The sequence below is a fragment of the Elgaria multicarinata genome, chromosome 6 (genome assembly GCF_023053635.1).
Source record: "Elgaria multicarinata webbii isolate HBS135686 ecotype San Diego chromosome 6, rElgMul1.1.pri, whole genome shotgun sequence".
NCBI classification, from domain to species: Eukaryota; Metazoa; Chordata; class Lepidosauria; order Squamata; family Anguidae; genus Elgaria; species Elgaria multicarinata.
Window position 1 is genome coordinate 100366493 of NC_086176.1, and position 23015 is coordinate 100389507.

Sequence of the window (23015 nt, forward strand, 5' to 3'; positions counted from 1 at the left end):
AATTCTGTCAATGAGCAGATGACAACGACAATCTGACAATCCGCAAAATGCAGATGGAATATATTTTACAAAATCTGTACATTCCCAGTACGAATTGATCACTTGCAGAGGGTGTTTGAAACTAGGCCGAGGGCTGCATGCAGCTGTAGGGCCACAGGTTACCCACCCGGATATACAGTTTTGAAATAAAACCTAGTTCTTACTGAGGTAATTCTCCTGTGTCTCTGGGCTGTACCATTTCACACTGCAGTTGGGTGCTCAAGTGGTTGAATGCTCCTTTATACAACAAAAACCCTCCTTGCACATAGAAAACTAGTATGTCAAGGAGGCTAGAACCCATCTCCTTGACAGAGTAGTTTTCTTTGTGATGGTAACTGTTCTGCATGGAAGAGGATTCAATCATGTGAGCCTCCACCGGCAGTCTCAATGGGTTCAGCCCAGACTCAAGTTTACCCCCATAGTGGTAGTTCAGCGAAAAGAAGGCCATGCTACTTCCTTGATTTTTTTTCCTTTCTGTGTGTTACAGTGTGTGCCTGTCATTTAAAGGAAAATGGCTGCCACTGACATTCAAAATGTTAACTGAATAATACATAAAGTCGCAACACTTGGAATGGCTTGGGACCGCAATACCTGATGGAACGCCTCTCCCGACATGAACCTACCCGTACACTGCGCTCAACATCTAAGGTCCTCCTCCAAGTGCCTACTCCGAGGGAAGCTCGGAGGACGGCAACAAGGGAGAGGGCCTTCTCAGTGGTTGCCCCCCGACTGTGGAATGATCTCCCCGATGAGGCTCGCCTGGCGCCAACGTTGTTATCTTTTCGGCGCCAGGTCAAGACTTTTCTCTTCTCCCAGGCATTTTAACAGCATTTAACAACGTTAAGTTTGTTTTTAATGTACCCCGGAATTGTTGTTTTTAAATGGATACTGTTGTTTTTACACTGTTTTTTATGTTTTTGATGGTTTTTAAATTTTGTATACTTTTAATGTTTACTATTTTTAATTGTTGTAAACCGCTCAGAGAGCTTCGGCTGTGGGACGGTATATAAATGTAATAAAATAAATAAATAAAATAAATTAAATAAACACTTCCAGAAGCCAGAATTAAGCAGGACATTAATTCTAAAAGAAAATACACAGATTAATAGATCCGAATAGCATACGAATTGTTCCTATATTATGATAACAAAATGTTGTAAACAACCTTTGAACACATAGAGCTGATTCAAATGCAATGACAGCCCAGGTTAAACCCGGGTTGTCATGAATGAACCAGTGTTCCAGTCCCGCTGCTTGATTGATTCTACTTGGTACCTCCTGCCAGCAGGCGCAGCTAAACAACCCATGGATGCTCTGTCCCTGGGTTGTTTAGCATGATGTCCGGACCCAGAACTTTGGCTTGTCTCTTCCCTGATAAGCTGGATTGTAACCCAGACCAGAGTTCCAGGTTTGGACATAATGCTCAACAATCCATGGATAGGGCATCGCTAGGTTGTTTAGTCAGGAGGAGCCAAGAGGGAGCACAGGGACTAGCATGCTGGTTCACTCATGACAACCCAGGGTTTAAAAACAAAAAACAGGACAAGGTTCCAAATCAGGCATATGGATTCCTTAACATCTAAGGGCCATTTCACATATTACATGGTAGCAAAATCTGTGTTTACTATTGAACACAAAATTAACAGGAAGCCACTGCCAATCCCAGGTCTCCAAATTAAATATACACACCTCAAAATGCAATGTGTCAATGTGACAAGTGTGTATCATAACAGATCTGCTCATCAATTTATTTTTAATTGCTGAAAATGGATTGAGAGAGGCTCCTCTTTCCACGGTGTACACTCATTTCTTTTGTCCCACTGTCACAACTGGTCAAAGACGCTTTGTAAGTTTTTTCAAGAAACACCAAAAATCCTGTTTAATCACAGCTGAAAACGGAACGAGTGTACACACCACAAGCAAGGATTCCTCTTTCAAACAACCTTCAATTCTCAGGAAAAAAGGCTTAGGACTAGGAAAGGACCACCCTGTCATATATTTATGACACTGCCACATATTTATGACACTCCCAGCTGGAGTGCTGGGCTGAAAACAACAGAATGAAATTTAATAGGGATAAATGCCAAGTTCTACATTTAGGGAATAGAAACCAAATGCACAGTTACAAGATGGGGGACACCTGGCTCAGCAATACTACAAATGAGAAAGATCTTGGAATTGTTGTAGATCACAAGCTGAATATGAGCCAACAGTGCGATATGGCTGCAAGAAAGGCAAATGCTATTTTGGGCTGCATTAATAGAAGGATAGCTTCCAAATCACGTGAGGTACTGGTTCCTCTCTATTCGGCCCTGGTTAGGCCTCATCTAGAGTATTGCGTCCAATTCTGGGCTCTACAATTCAAGAAGGACGCAGACAAGCTGGAGCGTGTTCAGAAGAGGGCAACCAGGATGATCAGAGGTCTAGAAGCAAAGCCCTATGAAGAGAGACTGAAAGAACTGGGCATGTTTAGCCTGGAGAAGAGAAGATTGAGGGGAGACATGATAGCACTCTTCAAATACTTAAAAGGTTGTCACACAGAAGAGGGCCAGGATCTCTTCTCGATCCTCCCAGAGTGCAGGACACGGAATAACGGGCTCAAGTTAAAGGAAGCCAGATTCCGGCTGGACATCAGGAAAAACTTCCTGACTGTTAGAGCAGTGCGACGGTGGAATCAGTTACCTAGGGAGGTTGTGGGCTCTCCCACACTAGAGGCCTTCAAGAGGCAGCTGGACAACCATCTGTCAGGGATGCTTTAGGGTGGATTCCTGCATTGAGCAGGGGGTTGGACTCGATGGCCTTGTAGGCCCCTTCCAACTCTGCTATTCTACGATTCTATGATTCTATGATATATGACCTCTGCTAGTTTTTGACATCTTCTCAGGATGCTTGACTCTGGACTGCTCCCTCGCTACCAGGTTTTGAGAAAAGCGAGTGGCTATCTGAGGGTGAAACGACACACTACGTTAAATATATAGCATAGCACGCAGCTCAATGCTGGTTTTTGTTTTACTCTTAAGTAAGTAAATACGGCCCCAATCTGGACCAGGACCACTGCCCACAGGGAAGGGAGGTTTGATCTTCCCTCCCGAACTTCCCCTGACCTGCATAGCAATTAAAGAAAGAAAAAGTCTTTAAGGACTTCCTCCCCTTCCTGTGCGTGGTGGTCCCAAAATGGATGGAGTTTACTTTAGAGTAAAACAAAAACAGCCACAGAGCTGCACATTACATCTCTAACATAAGATGTAGACCAGTGGTTCTCAACCTTCCTAATGCCGCGACCCTTTAATACAGTTCCTCATGTTGTGGTGACCCCCAACCATAAAATTATTTTCGTTCTTCTCTACACGATCCATTGTCATGGGATGGTTTGCTAATGAAAATAATACATAACAATAATTTTAATAATACAAAAGATGATACATGACATAGTTCAGTCAATACAGTTTCTTAAGACTATCGGAAATATGTGTTTTCCAATGGTCTTAGGCGACCCCTGTGAAAGGGTCGTTCGACCCCCAAAGGGGTCCCGACCCACAGGTTGAGAACCGCTGATGTAGACTGACCCTGAGAAAGGCCTCAATTATCGAAGTCCATCTCCATTTTGTTCACCTGGCACTACGTTTGCTCACTTTACGGCACCAGGCAAAGACTCTACCTCAAAGGCAGGGTTAAAAAAAAAAGGTTAATTAAATAACAAATAATTACCAACATCTCCTGCCTTGAAGAAAAGAAAACCCTAAATGTAGGCTGGAATCGTAAACACACTTTCCTGGGAGAAAGCACCATTGAACACAACAGGACTTACATTTGAGGAAACACACACAATATTGCACTGTTCATGTGTGTGAAGCAGCCCTAAATGTTTGATGCCAAGTGGCTGATTGGTATTTTGACCCAACTCTTAGTAGTTACATATTGGAATATTGGCATGCATTAGTGTAGCCTACTTCCATTATTATTGGCATGAATGTAAAACTTTTTAGTAGCTTTAAATCTTGACATATACTTGGACAGATGTATAAAGAAGGGATTTCACTACCTTTAGGTGCCACTTGTAGAAACTGCTTATGAAGAGTGCTAAGCTGTGAAATAGTCAGAGTACTATCTGTAGCAGTCTCTACCGATGGAGGACGAGGCGGAGGGAGAGGATCCGGAAATACTTTGATATCACCGTTAATGTAAAAATCGATCCCTTCTAGAACGAGCTCAAGCTGGATTCTGGTAGAAGTTTCAATATGGTAGCGAGCAATCTCCGTTAATTTGTCAACGCTGTAACGAAACAATGTTATTTTATTTTTTAAAAAGGGAGATAACTCTTCACAACTGTAACAATGCCGGTGATCTGTTCTTTTGCTTTGTGGCTACGAAGATGACATCTACAAGAGCCATCTGTGGCTGTCCACACCCTGGTCTGTGCGATTAAAGTCCCTAAAGCAGCACTGCTGGGTGAGGCAAGGCCCAATGGCTACTGGAAAGGCCATAATGGGAAGCTGAAACAGGTCTTGACGGCCAGTTTGAACGCCCTTACTTTGTGTTACCATTTGATTCCCCATGAAAGGGGGAGACCTTTTTGGCAACGTTTGTGGGGGGAGGCAAATCTATTAACTTTAGGACGGGGGATGCCATTATGATTTATGATTTATTTTATTTTATTACAATTATATTCCGCCCCATAGCTGAAGCTCTCTGGGCGGTTTACAAATATTAAAGCACAGAACATATACAAAATTTAAAACCATAAAAAGCATAAAAACAGATTACATGCAATATCCACCTATTCTGGGTCACTTTCTACACCTAAAGGTGTAGAGGGAGGGGGGCGATCCAAGACTTACCTGCTTTCGGGAGCATCCCTGTGTGACTAAATGGAAGCGCGACGTCCCAGATGGGAGGAGGGATGTTGCACCCGTCAATTTTATTTTATTTCTTAAAAAGGAGCCGGAGCGCACTTCCACTCCAGCGCAAAAGTAAGTACAAAAAACAACAACCCCGATCTCGCTCGCTACCCCACCCCCGATGGCCCTGGACTCCCCCCATCTCTGCCCCTTCCCTCTGCTGACCCCTACTACTCGCGGGGAGGAGGGAAGAAGCCAGGACAGGCTCCCATACCGCTCACAGTCTTTGGGATCACCCCAGGACCATGGATAAAACTGGGATAATGGAGGTCTCAGTTATCCCGGGGAAATGGACGGATCATCCCTCCCTGTTCCCGGGATCCCCTGTACATCATTTGGACACACAAGGATGATCCAGTCATTATCCTGGGGGGGAAAGGCCAGTGTAAAAAGGGCCTCAGATGTTTGGTTTGACCTACTTTCAAACAAACTATTACACATGAAATTAAAAGCTCATTACTTAATCTCTCTCTCACACACACGCCATAGTTCATCTGCTACACTACTCACCCAATCTACTCATAATTATAGACATACACTCGGGGCTCTATATTAGAGATAATGCAAAAGAAATGAGCCCTTTTCCCAACACACTTCTTCAGCCTTCTTCTTAGACCAATGATCTTTCCCCAAGTGTGATCAACTCTAAAACAATGCTGATGCTTCATCAAAATTAACCATCCCATTACCTGGACATTTCAGCCAGGAATCTCGCTCCAAGCCATTTTTCCATATTCCTGTAGGTCACTTCGGCTTTAGATTGTAGATCCTCAATGAAAGCTAGCGCTTTAACCCTTAGCAGCTCAAGCCGAGATTTTGCAGCCTCCGCTGTTTAAAAGATTGATTTAGAATTAAAAAAAATGCAAACAATTGTACAGTTCTGACAATCATGTGTTAAGTTAAGCATTATTTAGGAAAAAGACAACTTGATCCAATGGCTCTGCATAAGTGGATTGCGGTAAACCAGGGCCCAATTCAGACTCAACCATACTTTGCTTTCCTTAACTATAGTTAGCATTATATCTTGATACCTGAACCATGTTTAAGGAGTGCCTGCAAACATGATGTGAAACCATGGTTTAAAATGGCTTGAGTTAACCACAGTTAAGCATGACATCTGTGACAAGCAAACCACGGTTAAAAGTTGGTTTCTCTTCCTCTCCAGCCTCTCCGTTTACAGGGCTTACAAGTACATAAGACGAGTCATGCTGGATCAGACCAAGGCTCCATCTAGTCCAGCATTCTGTTCACACAGAGGCCAATCAGCTGCCCACAGGGAACCCTCAAGCAGGACATGAGTGCCACAGCACCCTCCTACCCATTTCCCACAGTATGGGGATGCCCATTCTCCCAGTTTGGCGAGATTCTTTCGGAACTCCTTACAATCCCTTTTTGTTTTAACCACCCTAAATAACTCATCCACTTCACTGCTCACTCTTAAATTCCAGATCATTTATGAACAAGTTGAAAGCAATGGTCCCAAAACAGATCCTTGTAGACCCCACTGTATACATCCCTCCATTGGGAGAATTTACCATTTATTCCTACTCTCTGCTCTTTGTTCCAATCCATAAGAGGACCTCTGCTCTTACTCCATGACTGCTAAGTTTGCTGAGGAGTCTTTGGTGTGGGTATTTTTTCAAAAGCCTTTTAAACAATGTCTAAGGCGACCATCTGCCCGGTTTTGCTCAGATATGTCCAGAAAATGGGGAAAAAACTGGGGTCCAGGGGGAAATCCTTTATTCTGGAATAATTTGGAATATTAGCCATGCAGGAGAGGCTGGAAAGGCCTGTTTCAGCACTTCTGGAATTGAGCCCTTCCACACACACCCCATGGCATGCCCAGGCTTCTGCTGGGTCATTGCTATGTTGGCCCAGCAGAAGCCCGGATGGGGGCTGGGTAGGGCTGGGAAGGCCCGTTTCCGGAAGTGCCAAAATGGGCTTTTCCATCTGGGCTTCTGCTGGGTCGTGGGAGAGGGCTGGGACAGATGGCCGCACGAGGCCTCACCACGCAGCAGGATCTCATAGGTGGAGCCCCCCTTCCACTTTGCAGAGTGCTTGGCCACCTGATACATCCTGAAAGACCCAGCCACACTTTCAAGATGAACTATGGCATTTGTGAAACCTCTTGGGGCTGCTAAAAGACACTCATGAAGGTAGCCTGCTAAACAGAAAAAATATTTGATTTTTGGAAAAAGCCTTTCCAAAAAACAAAACAAAAATCACTTTAATATTTGTATGTACCGGGGGTTGGGGGAATGGACAGACGGGCACAGAACTGAACTGTATAAGTCACCATGATAATTTTGTTCTAAGAGATACGTTCCCTATTTTTACTGACTATACATCTGATTTTTAAGCAGTAGGAGAGAAGAATTTAAAGGAGCCTTTATATAGTTATATTTTTTTCCCAATAACTTCATTGCAGAATTCTGTTTTGTAAAAAGACTGTTAAAATGATATATTGATTGGTCAAATATTCCAGTTTAGCAACTTTGCTACCCTATCCCATTTCAAATGTAAATGCTGCTGGAAGTATTTGTTTACAGAAGTCATGTATTTTGCTGCTTTTGCACTGTATTTTTTCTATCTCAGTTCATTTGTTTTTCTACATCGTCACACTTTTACTTGGTGCATTTAAAATCAACCATCTTTCCTTAGCTAAGTTTCATTTTATAACCTTACGAGTGTGTCAGGAAAACATTACTATATGACTCAAACACATAAATATCCGGTGTTGGGATATACTTAAGGGCTTGCAGAGAAAGAAATGCTGCTGGTTGTTGCATTTGCCATCCTTGTAGTGAAAAGGATGATTTGCATAAAGCAGGAAAATAGAAATAGATGACACAGAAATGAATGTAGAGAAGACTGCTTTAAATTAAAGATCAAATCTATCTAGATTACTTTAAAATATGTAAGGAAGATAAGTCCTGATTGTTAAATAGTTGCTTGTAAGGAAAATGCCGGTTCAGTCTCGAACTAAAACGTAGACATAGGGAAACAGCTTATCTTTAATGCATTTTTTGGCATATGTTAGAAAAGGTGTAGTTGTTAGTATACAAACTTCTTGATGATGTTATTCCAGTATAAATCTAGTTTCAATTACTTTGGAAGCAAAAGAACTTTGTCAAAGTTTCATGGAGTGTGGTATGGTTTAATTAATATGTGTCTGCAAAGGTGTATCATGCCTATGACATAATCCTCTTCATTTGATTATTTGATGGTTTAAAACTATTAATTAGGATACTTTATAAAGCTGCTCTATTTATCCTTGTTAGGATTACTATTCATCCATGTTAGGACTGCCGTTTACACTGAGAAGATATAAATCTGAAAACTTGTTTTACTGCATACAGAAAAATACTTTTATTTGACTTTCACATCAGCCTTCAAGAGAATGCAAGTACACAAACACTTAACTCAGGACAAGAGGTTATGTTCTGTGAGAACAGCAAATTCTATCTACAGCTCCAGATAAGGATAAATGGTTTTGCTTTAAAATCTGTTTTATTTTTGTTTTTAAGAAAAACCAATCCTTTGTTTTTCTTGAAAACAAATTTACAAAGGTTTTTTGACATTCCTTCAAAGTACTGGAAATGATGGGATGAAGTGCACAAAATACTGTAGATTTTCAGGGGCAATGCATGGCTACATGTTTCCCTTGATACGGCAGATGAAAGTGTTTGATGTCAGTTGTTTTTAGTATCATGCATGTGTCCATGTAGACATTTGTACATCTCTCTTTCTCATATAGAAGATTGATCCCACATTGTACTTTGGGCTGTTTTAAAATGGTTTTAGATATCTCAACACAGTAATTTTTAGAACAGGATGGGTGCAACGTTACACCTATACTAGGCCCGCCACATAAACCCTTCTCAGGCCAAGCATCACCACTTGAAAACCTGAGGGAGGGTTAAATAAAACCTTTCCCCTAGCTATGAGGGAAACAGGTTAAATATAGGATCTGTTTTTTAAATGTACTGTGGGTATGTCCTGGTGTGGGTGTTTGATAACTGTGAGGCAGGTAAATAATGCCAAGCTGACACGTGGTAATTGGTAGCTAACAAAATAATAATAAGTTTATTGTCATGTTAAAAGCTTCAAATGAAAATATAATGCTTCCAATCCTGTCTAATCCAAACTCTCCACTCACCAAACACCTCTCTCTCTCTCTTTCTCCACCAATCCTAAGTCCCTAGTAATTAATCTCCTCTCACTCTACAACAATTCCCACACAACAACTCAACACACGCCACCACTACCCCCAACAACAACCCTCCAACTCCTCCCCTCAGTCATTCTTTATATAGTCCTTCCCCCACCCTACCTATTACATCACAAACCACACCCACTCTGTTCTAACATTTCATACTCACCAGACATACTAATCTAGATGTATACAAGATACTCAATTGTGGGGTAAGGCCACAAAGGGCCTATCTCAAAATATCTTGATTAAATAAGTTCTGGTGTTCTGGGACCTTACAGATATATTATAGATAGTTCAGTCTTTGCATTTCTCTCTGCTTTACTCTCTTGATCCTCTTCCTCCTACCCTGTTTCTCTTGACTCACACAGATGGAGTAATATTCCCTGTGGGGATTGATGCTGATTCTCCTATGACACATCTACACCAAGCAGGATATAAAACTATGAAAGCGGTACGAAAGCGTTATATGGTATGTGTCAATGGGCCCCAACAGTTGTCAGTGCACTTCAATACTGATATAAAGCAGTAGTGTAGATCCTGCCCTAGTCATCAGTGTGCACAGGATTGCACCAAGGGTCCACGGCTTGACTCATATCCTGCAGGACCTCTTCCCCACCCCCATTTTGAAGAGGTGTGCTTCCCCCCTGCTTATCCCTGAGAAGTAACATAGGTAAACTGACAGCTTCATACAGACACATTCCTGGCAGTTGCTGTACGCTTGACCTATGGATGATCAGATGCACAGTGAGGGTAATGCATCAGATATTGGGCATTCATCAGTGGAACTTGAAATCACCTACTCTCCTTGAGCTGAGTCTCAAAAATCTTGTCTCAGTGAACATATGCAACCTTCCTGTGGCTGCTTTAAGAGCATTGTCCTTCTTTCCACTGCAACTCTTGCATGCAATTAGCTCCATGCCATTGCCATTTATTTATTTATTTATTTCAAAAGGAGTTTTCTTATCTAGATAGCAGTTTCCACCCAAATTGTGCATTCATACACCACAAACCACATTTTTTTTGTCATTTGCTCTTAACAAATAACATTTATGTATTCTCTTACCATAAATTCCCAGAGGGAAGATAAGGCCATAGAAGTAAATTTAGTTACTCTAATTTAAACCTACCCTGGGCATGTCTACACCAGCCCTATATCCCGGGATCATCCCAGGATCATTCCTGTGCATCCAAATGCCACACTGGGGATCTCAGGAGCAGGCAGGGACAATCCCTCCATTTTTCTGGGATAATCCTTAGGTGTAGAAAGGGCCCTAGTCTCTTCTTTTATCCCTCCTAAAGGATGGAAAATATGGAGAAGACAGACTTGTTTTTTGTGGGGGTTTTTTGGGGGGGCAGATTAGGCCAAAGTCAGACTAGTTTGTTAAGGGTGGTCTGAAGCTACAAAAGTAGGAGTGAGTAAAGTTAATTTTAGATATATTGAATGTCTCACTTGTTCTTTATTTCAGTGATTTTAACATTAAGATGTTGTGTAGAACAGGTTTTTCTTAATTGGGTGCAGTAAAATCAGACATGTGACCAAGGCTATGTTTGGGTGGGAACACCGCCTTGGGTCTTGACATGCCCCCCTGGGGACCAGCTATGTTTGTAGAGTCACCCCCTTGGGGGAGGCCATGTTGTCCTCCTTTTTGGTTTCCAAAAGATGGTCACCCTAACAATGTCTACCAGATCACCTCTGTCCAATGTTTATTGACACTCTCAAAAACTCTACAAGGTTAGTGAGACAGTACTTGCCTTTGCAGAAGCCATGTTGATTCTTTTTCGTCAGTGCTTGTCCTTCTATTGCTTACTATTTTTTATCTTTAATAATGCTTTCAACCAATTTACTTACGCTAACCGGCCTACAATTTCCCAGATCCCCCTCCCCGGATCCATTTTTTAAAATTGGTGTTATATTGGCCATTCTCCAGCCCTTCTTATGTTTCTTACAACAAGAACATCTCCCTGGTATCTTCTTATATACACTCTCCTGGGGCATAGTTAGTTCAATAAGCTATTACAGCATGGTTCCCTGCATTTCAGTTCTTAAGAAGATTAAGTCAACAAACCATTGTTCGTTCTAAAGATGGTTAAGCATGATGTCTGTGACATGCTTCTACATTCTGCAGCATGTAAAAGATTTAGGAGCAATTTGTGGCCTTTCATTTCCCACAATTTTTTAGCTTGGGAAGTATTTAAGTTGCAGATGTCGAACTATTCCGGAATTTATATCACTGAAATTAATACATACCTTCATGCTCCAGCGCAGCAAAATATTCCTGCTTCATCTTAAATCTCAGTTCTTGCTTCTTTAATTCTTCTGGGGACAGAATTATTGGTGTTGCTTCAGTCACTGATGGAGAATGGGAGCCTGCAAGGGAGAGGAAGTATTTTGTATAACACCAAAGCTGCAAATCTTGGATTGTAATAAGGCTGATGTTACTCTTAACACTGCGGCATTTCACAAAAATGACCTAATGACTGTGACCTAATTGTATTTTTCAACATTAAAAAATAAATCAGAGACAGTTTGTTACACTAAGAGCCACAAATAATATCTGTATCACTTAGGAGTGTACTGAACCAAGAAAGCCCATTTTTCAACCATTTCTTCTACCTCAAAACAGGCAGTACTGTTTCAGCTATATTTGGGAGGTGAATCAGAGCCACTACCTTGCAGTGTCCTGAGGTGCTTATTGAATTTTGGATAATTGCTATTAAAATAGCTTTATTGATTTTTGGAGGAAAATGGCTCCCTCCATCACCACTGACTAAGAGCCACCAATATAGCGAACATTTACAGAAAAACACACTTTTATAGTGTTCAGTTCTATCAACAGCTGTAGATTTATTAAACATATGAGTGATGGCAGCTACCTCTAAGGAAGAGAGAGAAAGGTTATCTTGCACTCTGCCCTACCTTGCAGGGCTAAGAGTGCAGAAATCTGAGTTTGTCACAGGAGTAGATTAGAGCAACTCCCAAAGGGAAAATAGGTCACACAAGTTATGAATGAGTAAAGAAGGGAGCATTAGGGGCTGGGGAAGGAATGCAAACTCAATTTTGAGAAAACACTCAAAAATCCCAAAGAATATTAGATGCTGCCCCTGTAATGACGTCGAGGTGGAGTCCATCTTGCACGTACTATTTTACTGCAGTTACTATCAAGAGGCCAGGAAAGACCTAATATGTCCTATTATACAGAGTTCCCCCGGTCGCTCTCTTGAGTCTCTTATGATTATTTTACTTCAGGGTACCAATAAGCCAATAAGTGAGCAAGTGGCCAAATTTTTGAATCTGGCTATTCTCATTAGACTACTCATGGATGTCTGATCATTATTTTAAACCCACTGATTAGCATTTTTACAGATTTTGTACCCCTTCTTTTTTACCATCATGTATTTTTATTAATGTCTGTGTCCCTATATGCTAGAAGAATGGTCTGTTGACTGTAAATAAAGATTGATTGAGAAAACTCTTCTTCAGAAATCAATTTGTGCCTCTAGAATCACCTTACCAATCTGGTTATTGAGTGAGTAAGGCCTTGCTAGACCTAAGGTTTATCCCAGGATTGTCCCAGGGTCATCCCTGTTCATGTAAATGACACACAGGGGATCCCGGGAGCAGGCAGGGACGACCCCGGGACGATCCTGGGATAAATCTTAGGTCTAGCTAAGGCCTAAGACTAATTTGACAATATTATGCCACTTTACAACTATACTGCTCTGCAACAGTCCACGAATAATAGAATCAGATGTACAGGGAGATAATGTGGTCCTATTTTAAAACTTATCACTATTTTCCGAATAGCAGGTGCAACTGACTATATCAAACGAACCTAGTCTGGTGGTCCTGCGTTGGCGCTCCTGGCTGTCCTCCCCGCAGAGAGGGTGATGGCAAAGGGAGGTGTTATGGGACGAAAGTGTTTCAAAGTTCTCTCTCGGTCTACCGAGTGCCCCCTGTTGCTCTGGGCAGACGTTATCAACAGATCTCAGAACTCTCAGGAGCTGCGGCTGTTGGAAGCAGTGGGGGCTGGGCTGGGAGGACACAGCCATGTCTAAAGTCCCCTCATCAATGGGTATGGTAGCTTCTCCAGGCCTGGAGCAGGGGTCATCACCCCCAATATACCCCCCCCCTAAAATAGCCCCCTTGACTTATGCTCAGCAGCCAGACGCTTTTATTTTCTGTGGAGCTTCTTCCCTGTGGCTGATACCTAATTTTCATGGCTCCAGAGTGGCATGGAAAGGAGATCATGGGGTCAGATGTTTCTCAGAGGGCTCTCTCCAGTCCACCAGGTGTTCCTACCGCTCTAACCAGATGTTATCAACCCTCGTGTCAAGTGGAGCGAAGAAACATTGTATCTTGTCCTGTTGATACTTCTTGGCTCCACTGTAGTTTACAAAGCCTTAACCCGGCTTCAATAGAACGCACACATGGGAATCATTGCATCGGGGGGGGGGGCGTCCTTGGCTGTGCCTTTTGAAATGTAACACTTCCTTTTGACTACAGACCAGGAAAGCCTGACAAATATCCTTGGTTATAATCTAACTCCTGCACACGGAGAGCAATGTATGGAAGGGGCTCCATGTTGGGGTGTCTCTTAACCCCCCTCACTATATTTTACTGGGCATGCAACCAATGGGCCAGCTAGGCATTGCATGGCTGCCGCAATCCCTTAAGTTCATTTCAGCGTGGTGTAGTGGCTAGAGTGTTGGACTGGGAGTCAGGAGATCTGGGCTCTAGTCCTCACTCGGTCATGGAAGCTCACTGGGTGACTTTGGGTCAGTCACAGACTCTCAGCCCAACCTACCTCACAGGGTTGTTGTTGTGAGGATAAAATGGAGAGGAGGAGGATTATGTACGGCACTTTGTTCCTTGGGGGGGAAAAGGCAGGGTATAAATACAATAAATAAATAAATAAATAAATAAATAAATAAATAAATAAATTTCTCTCTCTCTCAATCAAATGCAGTTACACTAATCCAGAATCCCTCACCAGCCCTGCATCATTACACCACATTTACCTTTCTTTTTTCCTTTTTTGCCGTCTTTGCCTTCCTTTCCTTTGGCCTCTTTTCCGCCTTTCCCTTCCTTTCCGCCTTTCGCCTCTTTTCCGCCTTTCGCCTCTTTTCCACCTTTCCCGCCTTTCCCTTTCCCTTCTTTTCCGCCTTTGCCAGCAACGGCCTGGGTAGATTTTAGTCGCTCCCTTTCCTTCATTTCTTGCTGAAGCCGTTCTTTTTCTTCCTCTGCTTCTTTGGCCTGTATTTCCGTAGTCACCTTAAATTTTAAACAGTCACAATTTTGCTAGAAGCATCGGGACAATTTTAATATAACAGCGTGGGAACAACAATGCCACTCTTCATCAGTTGCAAACATTTTAAAAATCGGAACACTTATGTCATAAACCATTGACTTTACATGGGGTGGGATACAGAGACCCGCGAACAGATGCAGTGGGAGGGGGAGGTTGTACTTCCTGCTGCAGCCTCCCAGTTACATCCCCAAAACTGCTCCTGAGGGTTGGAAGAACAGCAGCATCTTTGGTCTGATGCAACAGGGCTGATCCTATATTCTTCTTACCTTCCTATGGCAGGCTCAGGGCCAGCCCTATCATTAGGCAGGGTGAAGCAGTTGCCTCAGGCGGCAAATGCTAGGAGACAGCAGCAAGCGGTTGGAGGAGAGATTTGCATGCCATGCGGCCTGCTCCGCACCTTCTAAGTTAGCCTGCTGCCTTCAGGTGAAGCGGATAATGCATTCTAAGCATCAGTGTTGAAGAAAGATTCATTGGCCAGGCCAGTCAGCTTTCTTACATGAAATGGGAGAAGGCACCATCCTGTTCTTCCACCTCAGGCAACAAGGCATGGGATGTGGTGTGGAAGTGGAGGACTGAAACAAACCATGGGCTGTTAAAGGGTTCTGGGTGGCTTGTTATCCACAGCAACAAACCACCCTGGCCAGTTTCGCAGGACACAACCAGCTGCACTGCTGAGGGTAATTATGCACATGCAGCAGGAGAAATAAGATACTGTGGCTTATTTCCCCAGCCACAAATGTGCGACCTGGGCCAACGTAACACGAATGACAGTGCCCAGCTCTCTATCTGAACTCTTTAATAACCAAAGTTTTCTTACCATGCTAGATATTGCTGTTACAATGTTGTGCCACGTCTCCACAATCAGCTTCTCATCTGGAGTGAAATTAAATATCGTACTTTCAGAAAACAGATCATCCTTGACCTTAACTGGAATCGCTTTGATCTTGTCTCTGTTGACTTCTGGAGAAGGAGATCGGTGAGCAATCATGGGAATTCTTTAAAAGAAAGAAAGAAAGAAAGAAAGAAAGAAAGAAAGAAAGAAAGAGAGAGAGAGAGAGAGAGAGATAAGCAACAGCCTCGCTCTTGCATTTTTCATACTTTATTTATTTTTTATTTATTTATTTATTTATTGCATTTTTATACCACCCCATAGCTGAAGCTCTCTGGGCGGTTTACAAAAATTAAAAACAGTAAACATTAAAACAAACATACAAAATTTAAAAACATAAAAAGCATAAAAACAGTTAAAAAGCATAAAAACACAGTTTACATGTTTATTACACAAAACATTTTTATATACATCAGTCGCCCAAAACCTGATGCCCCCCCCCCCCGCCCCAAGATGTGTTTCACTTGTTATTTATTGCATTTCTATACCGCCCAATAGCCAAAGCTCTCTGGGACTACACCTCTCAGGATCCCCCAGCCAAGTTGCAGAAGGCTGCTACACATTATAAAGGCAGCACATGGTAATTTAACGGCTGGTTTCAAATGGAGGCCTGGTGTTTAGGTTCACCAAGCCTCAAGCTTGCCTGTTCTCCCACTACACATATAGGACATTTAGTGTGTGAACCAAGGTGTGTAGGCTAAACACAAGTATGTCCCAGCCCCATTTGTGTGGCATATGGATAGCAGTGAGCGCAGTTGCTATTTGTGGCATAGATACTTACATATGCAGGCCTCAGTTCACACTGGAAATCCTACCTTCACTAGGGGTGGGGAGACCAGCGGCTAATTCTTGTTTCCTGCTGCTCTTTGCAACACTTACATGCTGGCTCAGAGTGTGAACTAGCCCTTGAGACAGGGGCGTTGAACCTCCTTCAGCCTGAGGGCTGAATTCCATTCCAGGGGAGCTCTTGGGGCCTGCCTTCCAAGGGTGGGGCTAAAATACCAGCCTATTTTAGCCCCAAACATTTAATGCCAGTAACTAAGCCTCAGGAGAGGCATTTCAAGCTTTTAGAATGGTGGGGAGACTGCACAAAAGGTGGGAAACCATCAAATGATCAGGCGTGGGGGAAAGGGGGCGGGGCCAGGGGGAGTGGCTCTCTGGGGAACCCCAGGGGGCTGGATTGCGACCTTGAGGGGGCTAGATTTGGCCCATGGGCTTGGGGCTATGAACCCCTGCCTTAAGAGGAAGGGGTTAAGAAGATTCAAATTTTAGAAATAAGAGGCAGCAACACAAAAAAGAAACTCTCCGTAGAAACCAGGGTTGGTCAGGGCCAAACTAAATGTGTGGTCAGAGATGTGAAAATGCCTCTCTCAGTGTCTTTTTTGGGGTGGGTGGGGTGTTGCTAAAACAACCCCTGGAGGGTGATTCAATTAATGAATTAAAGGTGCCATCTTATGCATGTTTAGACAGAAAAAACCCTACAATTCTCAACATTCCTCAGCCAACAGAACAGCAGCAGTAGGGCAGAGGAGAAGGGGGGCTGGGATGTGGTCTGTGAGTGAGAATGTGTGACGTAGGCCAAATCTACACCAAGCAGGTTATGTCACTTTGGAAATGGTTTGAAAACTGTATATGGGGTGGGTGCTGGGCCCCAACAGTTGTCACTACTGTTATAAACCATTTTAAAGCAGTAGTGTGGATTCTGCCTAAAAGGCAGAGAGGGGTGGGCCACACGAACAAGGGGAGATTCCCTCTCTCTGCCCCATCTCCTGCATCAACCCTTTGTTTGTGCATGGGTGTACATGTATGTATCTTACGTGTGTGTGTGCATGCACACAAGTTTATTACATTTTATTTTTATTTTATTACATATATATATATATATATACACCGCCCCATAGCCAAAGCTTTCTGAGCGGTTTACAGAAGTTAAAAACAGTGAACGTTAAAAACAAGTATACAAAATTTTAAACCATCAAGAACATAAAAACAACAATATCCTTTTAAAACAACTATTTTGGGGCAATTAAAGAACAAACAACTCAGCATATGTTGTTAACTGCCCCCAAGTTCACATCTATATATGGGGCACATAAGTATGCATGTGTGCAGATATTCACAATGGGTGGAGGGGGCAGGTGTTCCATGCATGCATCCACCCCCTCCCTGCAGTGTGAATTATTGCAGGTTTCCAGATACATCATTTACACACACACACACACACACTTTGCTGACATCTTAATATCGACAGTGGCCATTTTCCCCACTGCCATAAAAGAGGTCACACCAGTGGTCCTGGCCCATCTAGTGTAGTATCGTCTCTTTGACAAGCAATGACTCTCCAAGGTCTCAAGCAGAGGACTTTCTTTCATATCACCTGCTACTTGAGCTTCTTTTTTTAAAAACACACACAACAACAACCAAAAACTGAAGATGCCAGGGATTGAACCTGGGACCTTCTGCATGCTAGGTGTGGCTTCTACCACTGAGCTATGGCACCTCCCCATTCATGCACACATTCTACCTCTCAACCAGGATGATCAGGGGTCTGGAAACAAAGCCCTATGAAGAGAGACTGAAAGAACTGGGCATGTTTAGCCTGGAGAAGAGAAGATTGAGGGGAGACATGATAGCACTCTTCAAATACTTCTCGATCCTCCCAGAGTGCAGGACACGGAATAACGGGCTCAAGTTAAAGGAAGCCAGATTCCGCCTGGACATCAGGAAAAACTTCCTGTTAGAGCAGTATGACAATGGAACCAATTACCTAGGGAGGCGGTGGGCTCTCCCACACTAGAGGCCTTCAAGAGGCAGCTGGACAACCGTCTGTCAGGGATGCTTTAGGGTGGATTCCTGCATTGAGCAGGGGGTTGGACTTGATGGCCTTGTAGGCCCCTTCCAACTCTGCTATTCTATGATTCTATGATTCTATGAATTATATACACACACACACACACACTTCTATCCAGCAATTATTGCAATTCCACAATTTTGATCATACATTTTCGTTCTGCCCTCTTCCGCGGATATTTCTCTTTCAACCAGTTCTATCAAGGGTATCCTGGTAAACTCGGTGCTGGTCTCTGTTGGAATTTTGCCTTCCATTCCTCTATAGTAGTCATGCAAAAGTCTCTTGGTGTCCTGGAAACGGTCCATTTCATTCTGCATTGCATGCAAGAAAAGCAATTGTGTAAATCAGTTATCTTCTGACACCTTGTTCTCAATGAATAATACAGGAAGCAATGCCTAAATGCCTCCACGTTTCTCATACATTGCATCTAATTTGAAAAACTATGATGTGATGCAATGACATCCCATCATTTTAATTTTATTTTTTTACTACTAGACATTATGCAAGAGAAATGAGGAGGAGATATAGGGGTTCTGCTTCTGGTGATAAATATGGAATCTCTAGTTTGATCCAAAGAATCCAATGCAATCTTTATCGACCAGAGTGTCTTCTAATAATACTGTTACCCATATCAGAACTTTATAGAGCTGTAGGCAGTGGAGTCTGGTGGCTCTGATATTGGTGGGGCTGTGAATCTGTTCTGGGTTTCTATCAGAACTCTTAGGGAGCTACCCAAGGTGCTTCACACCTTGGATAGCTCCTTTAGAGCTCTGACGGAAACCCAGAGCAGATTCACAGCCCCACTGACATCAGAGCCACCAGCCTCCACTGATCGTAGCAGAACCATTCCTTTTCCCAGAGACTTGTCAGAGTCTTAGCATCATTTGGAAACCATATTTAAAGGATCAGCCATAAGATTGCAGTCTCCTTTTCCTACTCTCAGGCTCTTGCTGCCCATTTCACACATGGATTCTCCAGAGAGTACCACCCCTGGCCTTCTGTATAGTTGGTTGTGTACTAATACTAGCCTTGGTTACTACTAACCAGCATTTCATTATTAGACCCAAATGTAAATAGCTTCAACACTGATTAGGAATGAACCCCGGTTAGTATTAATCAAGGTTAGTATTCCTGCAAACACTGCGACTAGCCATGGTTAAACGTAGTACAGGCTGGGGAGGGAAATCTGTGTGTAAGATAGGAGGGCCTGGGGATTTGTCCAAGCTCATGGCTTGCACCCGATTGCTTAACCATGGTAGCAGCAAAGGCTACCTGCACTGACCCTAAGAGCCTGTTCAGACAACACACTAAGCCATGGTTAAGCCACTAACCCTGTTGCAGAAAATGGTTAGTGAGCATGTTTAAACCATGGTTATATAGCCATCATGGTTAGGAATGGTTCAGATGACCCTGTTTAGACGACATGCTAAACCATAATGTTTAGCTAAAATGCTTAACTACCCTGGTTTAGTGTGTCATTTGAACAGGGTCTAAAAGTCATTCTTCTGTTTGGAGCAAACATGATTTAAGGGCCAAACAAGGGGTGACCTTGGGAGGCATATGTTTCTTTTCACGTGTCTTCCCCCATTCAGATAGTAAGCAGAAGGTGGAGGATCTTCCTCTGAAAGTAGATGACAGGAACCCTTTCTATGCCTGGGCTTTACCTCCCATCAGGCTGCACTCCAGACATGTTTTTCTGTTCCTCGTTCATTTCCAGGATCAAGAGCTGGGAATGAAGAATAGGTACTTGGAGAAACTGACTATGTAGTTACAGCATGCGGGGGAGCATTTGGCGCCCCTCTCTCATTTTCTCCTGTTACTATTAAAGTAAGACCCACCTGCTTTATATGCAAACAGAGCAGATACATGAACAGTGGCCCTGTAATGACTGTTTTGGCTCTAAGTCTCAGATACTCGAACTCCTTAATTACAGTCTAAAAATATGCTTAAATGCAGAAGGAAGAGTGAATTTTGTCAAGTTCAGAACATCTACACCTTGCAGACGAGAAACATTATGCACCTGTCATACTTGTGATTTATTATTAGAACAGAAGCCTCTAAATATATAACTGAAAAAGAAAAGCGGTGTTGTGTATTCATGGGAAAATTCACAAAACCACAGTCTCAAAAGGAGAAACACATACACAAACCACCAGAGTATAAAAAAATCCAATTGTATAGATTAAGGGTGGGCAACTTGTGACCCTCCAGATGGTTGGGCCTACAACTCCCATGGTCCTAGCCAACATGGCCAATGGTAGATGATGGGAGTTGTAGGCCAAAACATCTGGAGAGCCACAAATTGCCCAGCCCTGGTGCAAAACCACCACCAGGTCAATGGGTTAGGCCTGATGTCCTTTATCTCAGCACCAGATGTGATGCTTGCCAAATCAAGCATCTTGGGCCAGGTCCTGGGATCAAGGCAAGGTAGGACAAGGTGAAGCAAATGCAAAGGAAAGGCAGAGCAAGTGATGGCAGAGGCAAAGTGAGACAGAACAGAGGCAGAGCAAAGCAAGGCAAAGCAGCAGGTGAGATCTGGCCATGTGTTAAGACCTGACCCCAATACAAGCAGATTCCAGTTTTTGCCTCAAATCAGAGAGTGAGCCTGACTTAGAAGCTTCCATAAGGGCCAGTAATTACTCTTATGCTCTGGCCTATTGCTGCTTTAACATGGTGGATGCTACTTGGACATGACAGGACCCCACAAGTTTCAGTTTGGTTTTGATCAGGATTTACCCAGTTCGCACCTTCTGGACCACAAGGACTCAGGCGCAATCTGCAGTTGAAGTCCATATATATCCAAGCTTGCAATGTGATTCACAGGCCGCATGCGTTTAACACCATGCCCACATTTGAAAAATGCACCCATAAGAAGGACCGTGGATCAGACCAAGGGTCCATCTAGAACAGCACTCTGTTCACACAGTGGCTAACCAGCTGTTGACCAGGGACCAAAAGCAGGTCATGGTACAACAGCACCCTCTCACCCATGTTCCCTAGCAACTGGTGCACACAACACAAATATGCTTTAATCAATGAGAGACAATGCCTACATTTGAAAAAATATATGCATGAAAATACAATGGATTTTCATGCGAAAGGAAGAAAACAACACTAGCAATTGGAAACAGATCCGAGTCGGAACGAGCTTTGAGACAGAATTCAGAGAACCTTGGCAAGCTCACATTTGGCTGATGTGAACATCCCTAGCTTGAATCTCTACCTGCTGCCCTTCTTGGGCTCCAGTTTCAGGAACGGTTGTGGGTTTGAGTCCTTACAGCCAGTGTCGTGGTCTCAGCTTTGAGGTCAGAGTCGGAGAAGTATGATGTGGTGGAATCTGGGGCTGGCCAGAAGCCTGCAGAACCTGAGCCAGAGCCCTCATGGACACCTTCCCCAGGCCTGATCCACCTGAGGAGTCAAGGGCCTCCCGCTCCCCTGTACCTGCCCAACAGCACAGGAAGCACATCAGGAGGGAGGCTATAGGATAGGGTGACCATATGGAAAAGAGGGCAGGGCTCCTGTATCTTTAACAGTTGTATAGAAAAGGGAATTTCAGCAGGTGTCTTCTGTATACATGCCGTGCCTGAAATTCCCTCTTCATCACAACAGGTAAAGCTGCAGGAGCCCTGCTCTCCTTTGTATCTGGTCACGCTAGGCAGGGCTCCTGCAGCTTTAACTGTTGCGACGAAGAGGGGATTTCACCAGGTGTTGTATGCATAACAATGACACCTGCTGAAATTCCCTTTTCTATACAACTGTCAAAGGTACAGGAGCCCTGTCCTCCTTTCCATATGGTCACCCTCCTATAGGAAGGAGGGAAGCACTTTCATTCAGGCTAGGAGGTTGGCTCTTTAAAGTGGAGGTGAAGCTTAGGAGGGGTAGATTGGATGGAAGAACTCATAAAGCCTCAGTTCACTTCCAATCTTTGTCGGAGAAAGCTGCTCACTTGGTGTGGCATGCATTTCCATCCACACAGCAACGAAGATCTGAGAGTTCAACTCCCAACCAGAATCTCAAGCTGCGTTGCACACTGATGAATGCAACTACATCGGGATCACAGCCCAACAGCATAATGCGATTGCAAGCAACCAGCCCCACTACCAGGATAAACCTTGCCAATCTGCAAAGCAGAGAATGCCGCTGTAGCTGTATTGGCTAGGGACGTTTTGCTAATTGCCCAATTAGTCCTATCTCCAGTCAAGGTTTCACGACACACATCAGTGCAAAGATCAGCCCAAACATTTGAACCACTAATTCCTTTTAAAAAAAAAAAGGGAAGCTATTCTATACCTGCATAAGTGAAAAAATGTGGTTCATCAGAAGCCCCATTCGATCTGGCAACCATCCATCACTCATGATATCGCAACGTTCTTGCTCAGCTTCATCTCTCCTGTTTTCACAGATATCCCACAGACGATCTCTTAGGTCCTAAAAGGTCAATAATAATAAATTAGAGGCATCAAATGGTGAGAAACACCTCATCAGCGCAACAAAAAACACCCTGAAATATAAATTACAGTTAAGCATTTTTCTGTTCATATATCAGCCTCTGAACAAGGCCCTTTATGCACCAAACTGTCTGGGCCTCTGTAGCTTCTGTTAGGTCCGACAGATCTGATACCGAGAGCGGTGGTTGGAAAGCCCAGTTCCAGGCTTTCACTTTCCACCAGACTTACACCCAGTAGCAAGGAGATGGGGCTGCTTCTGATTCATCCTCTCAATTCTTCCTTCTAGGACGGTATGAAAGGAGCAGAAGCAGCACCAGCATGGTGACGGGGAGATGGGGCCAGAAGAGAGCTGAATGGGAGACTCC

The 23015-nt window shown here is 43.4% G+C and overlaps 1 protein-coding gene across 1 annotated transcript in view; it reads right to left on the reverse strand.

Moving 5' to 3' along the window:
- Window positions 1-18519, reverse strand: part of LOC134400462 (sperm flagellar protein 2-like) — a 73271-nt gene extending 54752 nt beyond the window's left edge. The window contains exons 1-6 of the mRNA XM_063128794.1: window positions 18353-18519; window positions 15280-15457; window positions 14217-14316; window positions 11402-11506; window positions 5627-5765; window positions 4082-4311 (exon numbers count right to left, since the gene is read on the reverse strand). Of these exons, the coding sequence (XP_062984864.1) occupies window positions 4082-4311; window positions 5627-5765; window positions 11402-11506; window positions 14217-14316; window positions 15280-15457; window positions 18353-18519 (919 nt within the window). The remainder of the gene's footprint in view (window positions 1-4081; window positions 4312-5626; window positions 5766-11401; window positions 11507-14216; window positions 14317-15279; window positions 15458-18352) is intronic.
- Between the last annotated feature and the right edge of the window lie 4496 nt (window positions 18520-23015).